At 28.3% G+C, this 19,545-nt stretch overlaps 1 protein-coding gene across 1 annotated transcript in view; it reads left to right on the top strand.

Annotated features, from left to right (window-relative positions):
- The first annotated feature begins 13,249 nt into the window (after positions 1–13,249).
- Positions 13,250–19,545, top strand: part of LOC100197156 (probable ATP-dependent RNA helicase DDX47) — a 28,690-nt gene continuing 22,394 nt past the window's right edge. Inside the window, exons 1-3 of the mRNA XM_065803034.1 lie at positions 13,250–13,376; positions 17,540–17,633; positions 19,024–19,147. Of these exons, the coding sequence (XP_065659106.1) occupies positions 13,335–13,376; positions 17,540–17,633; positions 19,024–19,147 (260 nt within the window). The 5' untranslated portion in view covers positions 13,250–13,334. The remainder of the gene's footprint in view (positions 13,377–17,539; positions 17,634–19,023; positions 19,148–19,545) is intronic.

Raw genomic sequence — 19,545 nt, 5'->3', positions numbered from 1 at the left:
CTTCAAGCAACCACTATTAGAATTGGAAGTTACTAGAAGAGAAAAGATGAAATATATAGAGCAAGATAACAATTAGCAGACAACTTAAAATATTGCAAATATTATAAAATATTGAGGTTGGCTGTAAGAATGATCTAACTATGTTTACAATGCGTTTTTGCACCTTGTCTAAAAGAGAAAGGGCATCATTGGAAGATCCGCCCCAGATATGGCAACAGTATTCCATACAGATTTGAGGACAGATTTGAGGACAGATTTGAGGACAGATTTGAGGACAGATTTGAGGACAGATTTGAGATTTATAGAGATAAAGAATACTCAGTAGGAAAGTGGCGAGCGTGATAAAGAGATATAACTTTAGCAGATGCTAATTTTGCAATGGATTTGATATATGGTTTCCAAGAAAGATCGGAAGTAAGAGTCAATCCTAAAGAAACACTCACACACACACACACTATTAAAGCTGTAAAATAAAAAGTAAAATAGAAAAAAAAAGTAATGATTAAAGAAAAAAAAAAAAAAAAAATAAATTATGTGTGCAGAAAACATTAAGTATATATATATATATATATATATATATATATATATATATATATATATATATATATATATATATATATATATATATATATATATATATTTATATACTTATTTTGAATTTTCATGCTATATTATTCTATACAATGCTCTTGCTATATTTTTTTATACAATGTTGGTTTAGCATAGGAACAGCCACAAATAGTCATTAAGACTAATCCAAAATAGCGTCCGTTATTGACAATCAAATTATTGCGTACAAATAACTAATCAAGCGCTGAGTTGGCGGTGTCAGGATTTGACAAAAAAAAGTTAAAACAAGGACACACCAGTCCTTGTTTTAACTTTTTGTTTGACGCTCTAACCTCCAGCCACAATAAAATAAAAACATAGTTATGTTAAAATGTATCTATTTAAGGTATTTCTTGCTTTACACATTATTACTATACTTTTAGCAACTTTGTTGCACAAAAACTCTTTGTAATATTTTCAGGTTAGGTTTTCATCAACATAGACTAAAAAGTTAGTATATATTTCTTTTTTTGTTTGCATTTTTCTATTAAAAGAAAGAGTATTCCATTAGGCAATAATTTCTTTTTTGAAGTTGTATGAAAAAGTTTTGTTTTATCAATATTAGGATACATATTACTCATTTTAAATCAGTTACAAATTTTTGTGAACTTAATTATTTTGAAACAATGTTGTTATGTACTTATGAGTTAAAAAGAGATTACTATCAGCAGCAAATATAACAGTCATTAAACTAGTAGCTCTTGGGAGATCACTTATGTAGATAAGAAAAAGAAGTGGTCCGGAAGGAGAAGGGATGCTATATTATATAGAATGAAAAGACTATATAATAAGACTACCTTAAAATGAATAAACGTAAAAGGAGTAAACAAAAATTTATGATATAATTTATTGGCATTTTAATTTAAAAATTTGATCTTCCCAAAACATTACAAACTTTTTTAAAAAATCTGAAAAAAATACTAAAATAAGTTTTTAGAGGCATATCTCAGCAAACACAAACACCTTTTCCACGAGCATGCTTGAATGTTTATCCTGTGTATTTAGGATCCAAACGTTTATCTTTAGGTCCACATACTTCAAGTTACTATTAGGATCTTTTAAAATATACTTTGATCCATCGTTTCAAAATATTGTTTTTAATTATTAATAGCCAAGTGTCTGTGAGCATTTGTAAATTCAGCTCTACCTTTCCAGTTCTTTGAAGAACTGAAAGTCTTTTTATAAAAAGTTCCATGTCAATTGTCCCTTGCATAATGACTTTGTCGCTATGCTATTCATTTGGCAAACAATTTGGATATGGATATATATACAAAAATATATTTACACACACTTACGTACATACGTGTAAACATATACAAATATACACACACAAATCCGAACTGACTTTTAAGGGCTACTTTCTTAAAAGTTTTAAGCTATTGACTTAATTTTTTTTAAGCTAGAGATTATTATTAGTCTTTAGTTTTTAGTTCTTTTCATTTATTTTAAATAAGCTTGTTTTCAACCAGTCTATTTCTTTGGATTCGGCCAACTCTAAGACAAGTTGACCAAAGTAGTGAAAATACAAGCTTTAACTCAATTTTTTCAGAAAAAGCTTTATTCTAATTTTTAGTTGCCCGGCCATCTTTACCAGGCCAGTTTCCATTGTACGCTTTGTCTTTTAAAACAGGCTAAAAGTCTTTGATTGGGTGACACTCCGGTACAACTTGCGGATTTCCAATGCTTTTGATAAAATTGATGTCATGGGTCTCATAGCATAGTTGGTCACAGTTTTGGCATAATGCAATGAGACCAAGTCCAAAAGTCAGACCAAAATACATAATTGTCATCCGCATAAAATGCGTTGATGAACGGGACTAAATTTTAGTTAACTTGTTGTCAACATAGCCATTGGCTATGTTGACTGCAAGGCCGCTGGGGACAAAAAATAGCTTGGAAATATCTTGTCAGAAGCATTTAACAAATAGATCAAAGATGGATGCATTTAACAAATAGATCTCAGGATATTTAACGCGTGTTAACTTCATGTTTCTGCCACTATTGTAGTAGGTGTAGATTGTCAAGTGCGCCAGCATTGTAAGACTCGTCGTCAAGGATGACCTATTTTTTTCTAAAAATTGTGATGAAGATTGATAATCCTGGTCATTTTTTCTGGTTTTTTGTTGATCAGGTATACTATGTTTCATATATGTTTTGATGTCAGTTTACTTAAAAAAAGTTTTAATGGTATGTGAACGACTGCATCTAAATTTTCGGGCGGCTTGCCTTATCCTCATCAAAACTCAGTCACTTTGGTCAAACATAAGTTTTAGATGCTCAATCACCTTGAGGGTTGTGAATTTGGCCACACGACCACTTTCTTGAACTCTTTTTTGTCCAGAGCCAACAAAAATTAATTCCATTCATAAGAAAAAAAAAAAACTTTTAAAAATATACGATTCCAATAAAACGCACTACCAAAAATGCATTACGAAATGCACCACAAAAGAAATTTTTTTTTTCTTTTAAAGAGTACAAGTCAAGAAAGGTAACTGGAGATGTGTTGGTTTTACACATTAAAAACATTTAATTGATATAAATAAGGAATATTCATATTTAATAAGAGGTTCCTTGATTGAGCAAAACGTTTTTAACGTGAAAGACCTAAAACATGCATTTTTTTTTTTTTTTTTTTTTAGATTATTCACCTCCCCAAGGCCCGAGGGAGGCCACTACAGTCGAGGAGGCTACTCATGTTTTTGTGTTTTTTTTTGTTTTTTTTTTAGTTGTTATCAACTCTTTAACTCCGAAACACGAACCTTGCCGAGCAAGGCCGCGGCGCGGAGAAACTAAGTTGACAATACAGTGGTTTTAATACATTTTTGTAGGCATTCCTCAAGCAATATTACCATAATTAACGGGTTGATTATCCAGTAAGAGTAATAGCTTCTGCTATGGGTATATGCTTTTTAGCTTCTGGATAATTTACAAAAATGTTAAAAGCAGGTACAATATTGTATGGAAAAACTGTATCAAGTTAGGGTTTAAATATTGAAAAGGTTGTTTTTTTAGAGGGAAGTAACCTTTGCTAGACATTGCTAAGGACGCTTATCTTGTAAAGTATTTGTAAAAATGAAAATAATCAACTTTTAATTAAAAAAATTTTGAATTTAAGTACCCAGTATTAAAGAGCAACAAATTCTAAACAAGAAACAAGTGTTTTTTTTGTATTTTTTTTATGCACTTTTTTTCTGTAGTACCTTTTTATGCACTTTTTTTCTGTAGTAATTTAAATCAACTTATATCATCTTAAATATTAAATGCTTTTTACTTTTTTCCTTTTCAACGGACACGATTTAATCAAGACTACAACCTTCTAACAAGCTCGTGTACGCGTTCCATACCAAATTCAGTTGAACATTTTTTTAGTATTCTTTTGAGTTGATTAGTATCTGAAGCAGATCAGTTATTGTCGTACATTTTCCCAATTAATTAAGACTAATAGTCCTCATTAGGTCTACACTTTTGGAGATTTGCAGGGTTTTTTCTTTGGGTACCACTGGAACATTATTTTCAACTAAAAAAGCTGTCACTGTTTTTGCACAATGTGCATTACCTAATTCTAACCAAAATATGTAGGAGAAGTTTGTGTACCTAGGGCTTCTTTGTAGCTAGGGCTACCCCACATTATTTGAAAATTATAAATTTCTAAGTAATGCTTCTCGTTGAGGTGATTAGTTATAAAGTTATATACTTTTTATTCCTATTTCGATTCTCAGAGAGCGTTGCTACGGCAAGTAATAATCGGAAAATGTTTTTGATGGTCTAAGTTTTAGCCGCTGGTATCAAAGATTGTTTAATAATCATAGAGGAAATTTTCTATAAATTCTTGCATATTATATTGTTTGTTACGTAAGTAATAAATGCAATGTTTAATAGTTTTCTTTCAATTGGGGTTCATTAATAGATTAAACTTTTATGAGGGATTCATTTCATGTACCTGAGGCCATATAGTTTACTTGTACCTAAGACCATATGTGCGTAAAGAGTTTGCTTGATAGCAAGGTAGATTGCTGATTTTTGATCAGTGCAGAATATTTTTTTTTGCTCAGAACTATTAAAGTCTGTTGGCGTAATTTGGGTATAAAAAGTACCTACTTGCAACTTTTATGTTATGCTATTTCCTTTAAAAAAAATGGAATCTATTTTTGTTCGTCTTAGCATTGTGACCTTCTACAGTAGTTTTGTATAAGATTGGCGGTGATAAGCTTATTAGTAAACAAATTCAAACCTTTAGTCATGATATACTCAAATTACCTTATGGATGGGGTAATTAGGTTTTAATAAAACATGTTTTAACAGCTGTTATACCCAATTTACCGAAATTAGGTTGATTGTAGGTATATAAGAAATAAAATATTAGATGTAATGAAAAAGTTGTATTGAAATTTTGTTTTATAATATTATTAATCATTAAAAAAAAATTTAGAAAACATTCCATTAAAATCAGAAACAGGAACTTTTCTAAGATATTTTCCCTACCAAATTTTTCTCCTGTTTAATGTTAAGATCTAAAGCTGTAGGTAGTATTTTTAGTTTTATAGTAAATGCCTTTTTTAGTATTTACCTAGTAGTTTTAGTACTTCCTTTTTTTTTTCCTTATTTCTTTTTACCCCCTCTTTTTTCAACCTCTTTTGTACTTCATCAGTTGTAAGAACTTCTCCGCAACTCCCATTTACCTTTTGTATTTGTCTTAGAATTTTTCAAAGCTGTACGCACATCTTCAGGTTGATCAGGTGATAATATGGTTGTAATTGCATCCTTTAGCTTTCTTATTGGTGATGTCCTAGCTAATGGGGGTGGTGAATTTAAACAATCTGAATTGCTAGAGGGTTTCATGACGTTTCCAATATTATTCGATTGATTAATTTCCTGAGCTTGAGAAATTCTAAGTTCAGGATTTGTTAGGGTTGAAATGCTGGGTTGGATTGAAATAATTTTGCTATCCATAATGGTTCTGTTCACAGGGTAAATACCAGATCCTTTAAATTTGCCTGTTATGTGATTAGATTTGAATGAGACTTTGAAAAGTCCCTTAAAAGACTTGGAAAAATAGCTTAACCTACATTTTTAAGACGTGACTCACGGTACCATGTTTTCAATATATTTTTCAAGTCATTTTTCATAGGAGCAAATATGATAGACCTTGACCCCTTGCTTTAATCAGTAGTTTAGGCTTTTGCCTTGCAAGTTCTTCTTTCAAAATTTATAATGAAGTCATGAGGAGTGTGTCATTTTTAAATGGTGTCTTCCTACTCGCTGACTGTACATGACTAAGCACCATATATTACAAATCTTTTCTGTTTAATGGATATCCGCAATTTGCTGTAAAAGTTAAGGCATCTACTATATATTCCTCTTTTTCACTTGTTAATACTGTTCCTCTGCCAGCACCTTGATGGGTTGAAGGATTCGCACATCATTGTCTCAAAGTTTCATGCGGAATATTGTACCTTTTTGCGCACGAAAAAAGAAGTTAAGAACGAAGAAATTGATGCATGCAGCTGCATACATCGATTTTTCGTTCTTTTTTAGTCCTTTATAGATCATTACTGTTATATTTAACAGGTTTTTTTTTCACATATGTGCGTACATGATCTAAAACAAAAAGGTTAGTTTTGAAGTTTATGGTAATTATATCCACATTACTCTGAACTTCTAAACAATTAATATCAAAACAAATAATGTCATATCTCAGTAGCCCAAATTAGTACAAAAATAAAGTATTAATATGTAATTTATACATACCTAAATTAGATAAAATATCTCAGTGGATAGCAAATGACAATGCTTTGATGTTTTTGTTTTTATTTCATTGAAGTTTGTGCATAACCTATAAAATTTATAGAAGAGTCGTGGTCAGTGTTGCCAATATAATTTTGGTGGTTTTTTTTATATGCTATAGTTTATTTATTTTAAATGTGTTGCACATGTCTTTTATCAGTACATGTGCAACACGTTTATGAATTTTTATCTGGGTATGTAATTACTAATTTTTATACAGAAAATATAATTTATACTTAAATTACCTCACCATACCCAATTTATTTATTTAAGTGTTGCAATTAAGTAGCACTAGATAAAATTGTTAAAACCAATCAAAGATTAAATAAATGTTTAATCAAATTAATGTGTATCTTTAATGATAATTTATTATGGAGTTTAATCTAATTTTCAGAGGCCCGTTTTAGGTACAATAGTTAGTGGCCCTAGGAACAATTTAAAAAAAGCTTAAGCTAGGGCCACTGTTTTTTAAACCATTTTACACGACAAACTTTTATAGTTTAAGTCAATATACTTATATATACTAATACAAAGTAATTAGTATAGAGATGTGATCATATCCGTTTCAACATTTTTAGACAAGTCTTGGGCATTGAAAAAATCCGGCCCTAGGTACTCGAACTTCTCCTAATTGTGATCAGAATTTTACTGTTTTAAAAATGGTATCAATCTACAGTCGTATGACAATTTATTATGGCCACCTACATTTTTTCTAGAAACTCTAGAAAAATTGTGATTTTCCATCAGTTTTTACAATTTTATCTACCAAAGACGTTCTAATAAAAAATCAGGTTGTGTGTTAATAAAAAATTACCATTTTATAAGAATAAATACACTTTAATAAAAAATATTCATAAAATATCTTAGTTACAATCAATATTTTGTAACCCCCCCTTTTGCATCGATTACTGGCTGTACCCTTTTAGGCATGCTTTTTATGCAGTTTTTTGCCATTTCCTGCAATCTTGCATTGTGGTTCCAATGTTTTATAATACTTTCTATTAGAACCACCTTGTTTGTAATATTTTCCTTGGCCACCTCCTTTTTTAAAGCTCCCAAACATTCTCTATAGGATTGAGATCCGGCGAATTTCCCGGCCAGTCCAACAAAGGAATATTTTTATCTTTCAAAAAGATTTTGATAGACTTAGCCGTATGGCATGGTGCTCCATCTTGCATGAATGTTTTGTTTTCCTCTGGACCAAACCAATTGGTCAATTGGGGTAACATTCTTTGTTCCAGGTCATTTTTATACTTCACATGGTTCTTTTTCACTTGAACAATGTACAGCCTTCCCATTCCTTTCCCACATGACCGACCAAATCATCACCGAGGTTGGATGTTTGACGGTTTGAATAATACAGCTACTTAAATATTTCTCTCCAACCTTCCTTTTCACGTATTGTGCTTTTTTTGATAAGACTTGGAACGTGCTCTCATCACTAAAGCAAACCTAAAAATATTATACGATGGTTCATTGACCACAATGCATGGATTATCTAAAAAATTTAAAGTATTATTTAATAAAATAATCTGTTATACCGTTTTCCAATCGTCTTCAGTCCAATTTCTATATTTTTTTGCCCATTCTAATCGCTTCTCCATCATTTTTGGCGTTAATTTTGGCTTTTTAGCCGGACGTCTTGAGCTGTAGCCAAGATCGTGTAGACGACGCTAGACCGTTCTCTTGGACATCTTAATACCAGAGCTCTCCAACTTCTCAGTGATATCATCATTTGATGCTAGCCTATCTTCCAATACAATTTTGGTAAGAATTCTTTCACCTCGTGGAGTAAGAATTCTTTTTTTACCACAGTTCCCAGTCCTTTTTGGAGTCAGGTTTTCCATGTTGTTTTTCAGGTATCCATTTTTTGGATATTCTGCACTGACACTCTAGAAACATTACATCTTCTGGCGATTCCTCTTTGGGAAAAACCAGTATTTGTAAAAAGTGCTTGGATTTCACTTTTTTTTTCTAGAGATAAGTCCTTTTTTTTGCCCATTTCTAAAAAAATAACCAATTTTAGTACGAAAATTTCTATTATTACTTAAAATAATTTTAATCACAAGATACTGAGTGAAATAAAAATATTTTTATGTTAATTTATGTAATGCAATATTCTTAAAGTAATATTAGTCGATTTGAGTACTTACTTTAATGATAACTTTGAAAAATATACCAAAACTAACAGAGAGTATTCACCACGTGCACTGTAAGAATAGCGGTCTCAAGATGGCGTCACACAAAATGGCTGTCAAAAATGACAGTGTTTACACCAGCATAAAATTTTAAATAATTTTGTCAACGTATAACTATATTGTATGCATCCAAATAAATTAAATTATATAATTTTGAACTATAATGCCAAGAAAACAAAAGATAAGCAAGGTATGTTAAAATTTATTGGGTGGCCATAATAAATTGTCATACGACTGTAGGATCTAAAAATTCTTCTTTGTATACATACTGGTTAATAGCAAAGTCACTTTCTCTAAACAATGATTTCACACAAAAATTTCTATCCAAACTAGTACTTTAGCTTCAAACTTAGGAGGTTTTTTTGCATATTTTATTGATGGAGAAGCATTTGTTTTATCATCAGTATAATAGAATCTATTTTCCATCAATAGTTAAATGTGAAAGTGTGAAATAAAGTTCATCATCCAAAACGATCCTTGTATATCATATAATTTTCATATAAATGAAACGACATTTTTTTCTCGCTTCCACCATTTGAACAAAACCTCTATCAGGTGTTTTAGTTTTTTTGAAATTTGAAATTTTAGTTTATAATTTTAATTTATAATTTCAATCTTTAGTTTATGATTTAGAACCGTTAAAACATACGGTTGACGACAATTGAATTTTTCGGCTAACTTTCTTCATGATAAACCACTTCTATTGTTTACCACCATTAACTACCATTATAATATTAGTCATTACTAGTATTTTTTCATTGTAATTATTGTAAACATACTTATTATTACTATTACAACAATTTGTATTATTTTTTTTTTATCTTACATTATTATAATGTATTATTATTACTTTTATTATTGTTATTATTATTATCATTATCAAAACTATTGTAAAAATGATTTATGGAAAATAAATAGCTTATTGTTGTTGTGGTTGTTGCTGTTGTTTGCTGATTGTTTCAATCAACTTAAACGTTGTTTATAAAAATAAAAACCAATAAAAAATATTATTTTTGTAAAACTTGTACACGCGTTTTCGTGAGCGTTCTTTTTCAGACATGGTTTATAACTGAAACTTTTAAAATAATTTAAATTTTAAATATAATTTTTGTAGTGTATTAAATTTAGTTTATTAATAAAAATCACATAATCGTCTACGTGCAAGAAATTATCTAGTTATTTCAAAACAAAGTCCGGATAATTACTTATCACCCATTTGTATGACAGTTTATAAAAGAATAGTATAGGTGAGTTAATGAAAGTTTGAAGTGCATCAATATGTATGAATATATAAAATATAAACCCTTTTTGAAATTTTGCTGCTAAAGCATCTAATGTAAATATTCTATGATCTATAATGATACCTAAAAAGTGTTTAGAAATTACTTTTAAAAAGTGTTTAGAAATAATTTCTATGTAAATATTGCTAATACAAAGCAAATGAGACATATCATTTGGAAGCATATGTTTTTCGAAACTAGATCGAAGAGAGTCTATTTAGTTTTTTTCAGTAGTCAGTGAAAGTTTATTTAATATCAATCGGATGTTTTTGTTTACTCAATGTTAGTATCATAAGTTTATTGATGTTATGATGATGGAGATTATGATGATGGAGATTATGATGATTTTAAGCTAGGAATAATTTTGTATCATCAGCAAAGATAATTTTAAGTCTTTTTGTAAAAAACCATTTAAATAGATGAGAAGCAGTAAATCATTTTTGCTATTCTTGAACAGCAAAAGAAATTGAATAAAATCAACCAGTCAATCAATACACTGTAAAAAATATAACGCTAACATAACGGTTACACAATTTTACGTTACGTTTTTAAAAAATATGTCTAAACCGTTATGTTTTCTGAAATTATTTACATATTCTTTTGCCTATAAAGAGCCTTAGAATTAAAGCATCGAACGAATAGTTAAAACCCGGACTGTTGAAAAATACGAGTTCAAATCCTGCCACCGCCAACTCAGCGTTTGAGTAGTACTTCGGTACGCAAAAATGTTGGTCAATAACGGACGCTACTTAGAATTAGTCTTAATGACTATTTGTGGCTGTTCCTATGCTAAGCCAACAATATTTCGGATATGAGAGCATTGTAAAAAAAATATAGCATGAAAATTCAAATAAAAAAATAATAATAAAAAAAAAAATATGAATGGCTTTATGTTTTACCGTTACGTTACCCGTTACATTAGTTTAATTACGTATTAATACGACATCGTAGAAATATTTATAAAAAAGCGGGATTTTTTGCAAATTGTGTTATGTTTAAGATATTTTTCTATAAGCAATAAGATCGCTCAAACAAATTTTATATTAACACTGTTTATTAGTATATGTTTATTATATTTTGGTTATTGGTCATACTTTTAACATAGACTGTTACAAATATAATTGAGCGTAACCCTAGGGTCAGGGTTCGGGTTTGGTTTGGGTATGGTTTTCAACAATATTCGTTTTGTTTAAGACTTTTTACGGAATTACTAAAGGGTTGCCTGCAATTTTTAATTCTTTTTACAATGTTTCTGGTTTGAATTTATTTTTTAATATTTTTATTATTTATACATTATTTTTACTATATTGTAAATTGTACTTTTTTTGTGTGAAATATTGATTGAGTGAATTTTCATTGAATTAATACAAGTTATAACAACACATGTTCTAAAAGTTTATATTTATAATATGACATTAAAATATTAGCTTATAATATGATATTATAGTTTAATACATATTTTATAGTATTATACTATTTTATATATATATATATATATATATATATATATATATATATATATATATATATATATATATATATATATATATATATATATATATAGCAACAAAAATCATATTAATTGTCAGACAGTTTTAGATAAAGAAAATAAAACTAAAAGTAAATTGAAAAATTGGGACTCAATTGCGAAGAGAGGATTAGTCTAAATCAGAGTTTTAAGCCATAAGGGCAATTGTTACCTTTAATAAAGATATTGGAAAGTGAGAAAATAATGCTATTGTCTTTGGAATGCCACAAAGGAGAAAGGAGATTGATACTAAAATCCGTAAAGAGTGCAACTCTAAACTGAAAGAACTAATTGTTGTCAAAACAAATGCAACAGAAAACTTGCTGTAGCTATATATTAATATAACTTGCTATATATAGTATGAAAAAAAACATAACGGTATTTGTCATTATGTTTTTTTCAAAAAAATTATACTTTGAATATAACGGTAATTACCCGTTATAAAACAAGAAACCTAGCGTTATGTTTTTAAAAGATATGACGGGTATTTTTTTTACAGTGTACGAACGCCCCTGTTTCTGTTACCGCAAGAGCCGCCAGCCAAATCAATACCATCTCATACATCAGCGCCACTAATACTATTACTTCCACCGCAGGTACAACCTACAAGTTCTCAACCAACAAAGTTGTCAATACTGCTGCTAACATCACCGCCAGCACCACCAATGCAATCAAGAATAAATGGTAGTATCATCAGCGAATAATGCCACCTTCTTGTAAGAATTTTTGGAATATCGTTAATGTAAAATTTAAAAAAGTATGGGGTTAAGGGAAGAACTTTCAGGTTATAAGAAATGAAGAAGAGTGTTGTTCGTCAAGATCAACTTTTATACTACAATTGGTAAGAAAGGATTCAATAATCTTAAAGATGTTACCTGACACACCGTAAAAAGAGAGCTTATGGAGAAGACCATCATGCCAAAGTTTATCAAAAAACTTGAGAAATGTTGAGAGCAATAGCCTTAACCTCTCCACATCTATCTAATGCACAATAAAACCTATCAGTTAACAAATTAGCAGCAGAACGAGAAGATCAAATCCAAATTGAGAATCAGAAAATAAGTTTTTAGATTTAAGATGAGAGATTAGGTATTTATTAATTAAAGACTCAAAAACCTTGCTTATGATAGTAAGAAGACTAATAGTACGGTACACCGTACCATTATTCTTCTTACTATCATAAAAATGGCATCCAAAAGTCTTGTTTTCCAGCTTGCTGGAAAGTGGTATCTGTAATCCCTATTTTCAAAAACTAAGAAGATTTATCTGACTTGTCTAACTATAGTTAAATAAATCAGATCAATCTCCATAATTTTTGAAAATAGAAATTACAGATGCCGCTTTCCAGCAAGATGGAAAACAAGACTCTAATTTGCACTTGTTAAATAGTTTTGAAAGTATAGACGACAGCTCCAGAGAACACTTCTGCATGGCTATAACAGGTATATTTTCCCGACCCCAAGCTGTAGAGGAGTTTAAACAGGAAATTACTTTAGATGCAGAAGCTGGAGTGATATGAATGTCAAGCAATGAATCAAAAAATTGTGCACTTGGACTATATAAAATCAAAGCCTAGAAAGTACACTGCACATAGATTGTTACAGCCATAACAGTCTGTTAACAGGCTGTAACTACTAAGTAAGATTTAGGCGTAGTTGGTTTTATAATCAACATGTAGATACATCGACTGAGGGTTTGGTTTGGTCAGATGTTGCGTCACAAAATCAAGACTCCCCTCCCCTCCCACTCGTAACAAATCGTTACGTTACTTAAAGTGTGACGTAATTTGTGGACGACTTCTAATGGTAAAAGAATAATAATCGGTTTTTACCGATAAATTACGGCAACGGCACAAATTGAAAAAACATCAAAAGTTTTACGACTAATATTTTTGATTTGTTTTGGTTCTGGTCTAAAACTGTCCATGAGGTTAATATGGCGGAAGACAATGAGAAAACAGTAACTTTCAAAGATCTGGTAATGCTGTTTCTATTTGGAATTTATTGTTTATATTTTAATGATTTTTAGATGGTTTTTCAAAAGCTTTGTATTTACCAAAAATTTTTATGAGAATTTCACAAAAAATGTTAGAATAATAGAGTTTTTTTTATATAATATAATACAATATAATAAAATTTTTTAAACAGAGAGAAATTAGTATAAAACTATTTTACCACATTACAAGATGCGTCTGAGTATCCATTTTGTCATGTAAAAGAACAGATTATCCACTTCAACCTAAAATAAAACACACAAACAACAAGTCTTTTAAAATATAAAATGTAATTAACTTTTGTCTTGGCTTTTAGTGAATGACGTAATTTTAAAATTCCATTAATAAATAAAATTAAATCATTTTTAACAATAAACACCACGTGAAGGTAAGTCAGAGCCGTCTATCAAAAAAAATTTGCAAGCCACAAAACTTGCATTACTTATTTTGCAAGTCACAAAACTTGCTGTACCATATTTGCAAGCCACATAACTGATATCTACCATTCTTTAAGCTAAGTATATCCTTAAATTGTTTACAAGGTTTAGAAACAGACTCACTATTGTGAGTGAATAAGAGAATTACATGCCCATTTTTACATAATGCACTTATTTCCCCAACATGAGTGAAGTTTGTAGCTAAGTACTGCCTCACTGCACCGCCAAAAACACTCTTGCACTTTTTTGGGTCCATAATTCCTTAACATATAAAATTGATTATTCATATAATATACTTCATTTTGAAACTATAAAATTATATCTAAAGTACTAACAAAATCAATAGGTGTAATAAAAAACTAATAGAAAAACTATACATACCTTGTACACCAAGTATTGGTAAGATCGCAGTAATACAAACAAAATTTTATAAATTTTTAGTTACCATTTAAAAAAAATAAGTGAATTTAAACTCTTACAAAAGAACCAAGAAATAAATGACTCAAATTACAAACTTTTAGAGTTTTTTTGGTTGAAGAGCGTAAAATAAAAGTAAATATAGTAAAAATAAAATAAAATAAGGTATAAATATAATAAATTTAAAATATTTTTTTTTAAGTTTTACACATAATCTTGGTTTTAAGTTTCACATGTGCCCTAACTATTTCTTATTATTATTTTAAACTATATCTAAGTATTTATAAAAGGTATACAGCCTTTTTAATGTTGCATACCTTTTATAACCTTCATAAGTAAGATCTAAAATGATTAATTTTTATAAACATTTACAATTTTCAAAATTTATTATTAACAAATACTTATAAAAGTCAGAAGCATTAAATAATATAATAAATCAAGAACAAAATACAATCCAATTGAACTAAAAATTTAAATACTTATATATCTCAATTTATTGGATTTTAATTGGAATTAAATTATTTAAATTTACCAGAGGTAAGTAGTGCAGATTTAACTAAATATACCAAAATGGTTAAAATAAAAAAAAGCACTGTGAAATTGTAATCTCATATTTAAATACATATTGAAGAATGATATTTAGAAACTTACTAGCATGAATTCTAAAAGAATTTTTTCAATAGTTAATTGTAGAGAAATCCTTAATCATTAATTATGACTTTAAAAAAGTAAACAAAAAAACGTGTCTAATTAATCAATCAAATTAGACTTTTTTTTTTTTAAACCTTAATCTAGTATAAAAACATTTTTAAAAAATAAATCTTAATCTTTCAAACCTTTTTTTAAATAAAATCTACTTTGTCAAAAATAACTTATGAAAAACAAATGTGCTTACTCTCTAATAGAGAGTAAGTACATTTGTTTTTCATAAATTTTTTTGTCATAAATTTTTTTTAAATGTTTATTTACTAGATTAAGGCTTACTTTAGCCTTATATATGTGTGTGTGTATATATATATATATATATATATATATATATATATATATATATATATATATATATATATATATATATATATATATATATATATATAATGTATATAAATATATATATATATAAATGTATATAATATATATATAATGTAATAATATAATATATATAATGTATATAAATATATATATGTAAATAAAATATATATATATATATATATAATGTTTTAATTACAAAAAATGCTTTTAAATAAAGTTGTTTTCAACAAAAGTTTGTTACAAAAACAGATGCTTATTACTTTTGAATTACCTTTTTTTTACACTATTTTTTTACTATATTTATTTTATTTTATCAGGTCTTCTTTTCATGTTACAGCTGCTGCAAAGTTAAAAATAAACTTTAATTTTACATTAGCCTTAATAGAATTTATTTATTAGAAAAACATTTTGTTTTCTTCTGTTTTATAAGTGAAGTGGTTTTTATCATAATCAAATAAAAAAAAAATATCAAGAAAATGTAAAAATGATCTTGACAAGTTCTCAGTTATGGAACTTGTTACCATTAATATTGGTGTCAATATTGATGGTTCAAAAGCTGTTCTTTTACTATTAGCATTAAACTTTTCTCTAGGTGAGATTTTAAATTTCCAACATAAAAGAGTCTTATGATCATTAAAGAGTCCATTGATGCAGCCTGATTTTACCACCTGACATAAAGCTTAGAAAATTGACTAATTTGGCATATTTGTATTGAATTTGAAAGATAATTTTTTTAAATATTTGTATTTGCAGTTCCATAAACTAGGTTAACCAGTATTATTTTGGGAAATACCAAGAGGTTTATTTTTTATTTTTTTTTATTTTTAACTCTAAAATAAATTAAAATTTTATTTTTAAGGGATGTTTGAAAGAAGATTTGTTTTCACTCTTCTATACAGTAGACCATTTTATCAGTCTTATCTTAAAATAATCTTATATTTTTTCTTAACCTAAATTCCAAACCATTGTATTTATATTTAGAAAACGCTGATTGCATTTTTTGTATTTGAATTAGTATTCAGAAATGTTTTGTATTCTACGTAGTTGTATTTGATAAAATGTATTTGATCCCAACCCTCAAGGTAGAGTGCTTGCTTTGTAAGCAAGAAGTTCAGAATTCCCACTACGTCTCTGGTATTACCACATTTATCTTGTTTCTCTGTGCAGCGGCCTTGTCCTTTAAAGTTTATGTTTCAGAGTTAAAAAAAAGAAGAAGAGTAGCTTCCTAGATTGTAGTAGCCCTTCAGCCCTAAGGAGGTGAATTTAAAAAAGTTTTAATTTTGAATACTGCACTTTTTATGGAACTATTGAGAGTTGCAATTTGATACTACAAACTATCAAGATTTGTGAACTAAGACTATGAACCATCGAGAATTGCAATTTGAGACTATAAACTATGAGAGTTGCAATTTGAGACTATTAACTATTCAGAGTTGCAATTCTAAACTATGAGCTATCGAGAGTTGTGATTTGAGTTTGCAATTCTAGACTATAATATTTATTATGCGATTTGAGTTGCAATTTGAGACTACAACCTAATGAGAGTTGCGGTTTGAGTTTTGTTTTCAATATTAAATATTTATAGTATTAACTAAAACTTTTATTATGTGATTTTATTAAAGGCTCCAATAAAACCATCTCTGTAATATCTTTTAAAGTTGCAATAAATTTTTTTTTTTTTGCAACATAAACATTCCTCATATATAGTCAACTATAACTTATATTTTTGTAATTATGTTTGCATTTATATTGTTTTATACTATATATTGTAATATAATCACCTAACTTGCATTTAGTAAAATGTACATTTAGCGTTTTTTTTTTGTTTTTTTTTAATTATGATGAATCCAGACTGGTAATTTAGTGGTCTCTTTCTAACTTTACAAAGGAAATATTTGATAAAAGCACTACATTACTACAAATAACTGTTTAAAATCTCCAGGAAAAAAAAGTTTCTAAACAAAGAAATGCAAGAAATTATTTTTCAAAAAAGTTTGAATATGTTATTTATTAAATAAATACTACAGTCACATGCATGGAGGTGTGCACCTTATTCCTGGCCACATTTGCACCATCAGACAATAAAGACAGTAATGTCAAAATAGTTTTAGTACAAAAATCCTTGATTTAAAATATAAAATTAGCCAATCTATTTTTATTGTCTGATGATGGTCTTAAGTCTCATAAAAAATCTAAAATAAATAAAAGTTAAATAAAATTAAAAAAAAAAGATTAAAAAAATGTTTTGACACTTTTTTGTTTAGGGAGTAACTGATGTGTTGTGTGAGTCTTGTTTACGACTTGGATGGACCCATCCAACAAAAATCCAACGAGAAGCCATACCTTTAGCGTTAGAAGGTTTTTTTTTTATTTTTAAATTTTATATATAATTACCCAGGTCAGGGAATCAGTGAGTCAGGGAATCAGTGATTCCCGGACTCACTGATTCCCTGATAGTGTAACGCTGATGTAACGCTTACATATTAATCATGCGGAAGTTATTTTATTTTAAAGTGCGTTAATTACTTTAAAAATATACATGCATCAAAGCAAGTTCATTATATTAATAATATATTATTAATAATAAATATTAATATAATAAAAGACACGGCAGTTAATAAATAGTTAAGTAATTCAGTTAATAAATAACATAAATGCACATAACATGTCTTGCTTTTAAAGAAAAACATTATTGTTAATGCTCTTACTCTCGAGTCCTTAATATTGGGGGAGGGGAAATTTTAGTCTAGATCTTAGAAAGGGGGGGGGAGTTAATAAAAGGGGAGTGGGAATTTTTTTATGAAAATTTTCCAAAAATCAATAAACATCCCCCTCCCTTTTTATAGGTACCCGAGAGTAATATAGTTTATAAAGAAATTCTTTAATGAAATTTTTTAACTTAGAATTTTTTATTTTTAACATTTGTCATTTAACGTAAGTCATTTAAATTTTTAATTTTAATTCTTTTTCACTTATAAACACTCATTAGGTATGCATAATATATATAAGATTTATTTGCCTTCACAGACTTCACTTCACTTTTCAAAATAATTATCATTTGCAAGTGTAAAAGGTTGCTAAAAATGGGCACCAATGAATTTTCTAGTTATGTAAATAATGAGTATTTAATTTTTTTATGAGGTTAGCTTCAATCGGTTTTGTTTTGATTTAAAGTAAAAATTTTGTTTTAATTTAAAACAGTCAGTTTTAAAAAGGGAGCGAGATGTAAATAGGTAGACAAATTAAACTTAGCTGTCTAAATTTTTGGAAATTTTTTTATGTTATTTAACTTCCCAAAAGCTGTGGAGGCCACTACAGTTGAGGAGTTTGTTTTTGTGTGTGTGTGTGTATTTGTGTAGTTACAACCCTAACAAGAAGACAAAACAAGCATGGTACTACCAGAAACATGGCGGTGATTGGAACTTTTTACCACTATACCATGACCATATTTTATTATATTGTATTAACTCTATGGTGGTAGGTGTCTAAATATTCAATTCAATAACAGATATATTTATCTTTGTTTATAATAAATTTATTCAACATGTGGTAAACTTGCAGTCATAAGTTGTACATACTATTATATTATGTTACCTCAATTAACTTAATTAGTTTTGTTTGCTTATCTTCCTCTAACATAAACTTTAAAAGTTATATATTTAAAGCACATGGGACATGCAAGAAAAGTTCTTTTTGTTATACATATTGTTTTTTAAAAATGTTTAAAATTATTTTTATGCCTATTAAGGTAAAGACATTATTGGGTTGGCTGAGACTGGCTCTGGAAAAACAGGTGCATTTGCACTTCCTGTTTTGCAAACATTACTTGACAATCCACAACGACTTTATGCACTAGTAATTACTCCTACAAGGTATCGATTTATTTCTTTTACTTTCTTTGTCACATTTCTACACACTTTACTTTTTTCTTGTACACTTTATTTTATGTTTAACTTGTTTTTATTTTATTAATTGCTTCTATACTATGCTATTTTTCTTGTATTTAAACTATATTTTGTGTAATTAAAAGTATGTTTTAAATTGTTTTAAATATTTTTATTATTATTTTAATTTATTTACATTTAAAGAAAATTATTCTTATGCAACAACAAGGACAAATTAATATTGTACACAGTATTTCTAAATATTGTATGTTTTTAAATTTGATTTAAACACAGACAATTAAGTTGAACTAAATGATCAGTTAGAACTTTTAATTATTTTTTCCCAGAAGGAAAATCTTTTTATATAATTGTTGTGTTTGCTACAT

The sequence above is a fragment of the Hydra vulgaris genome, chromosome 08, assembly GCF_038396675.1.
Source record: "Hydra vulgaris chromosome 08, alternate assembly HydraT2T_AEP".
NCBI classification, from domain to species: Eukaryota; Metazoa; Cnidaria; class Hydrozoa; order Anthoathecata; family Hydridae; genus Hydra; species Hydra vulgaris.
Note: the sequence above shows the minus strand (reverse complement) of the source record. Positions and strands in the feature narration are given on the sequence as shown.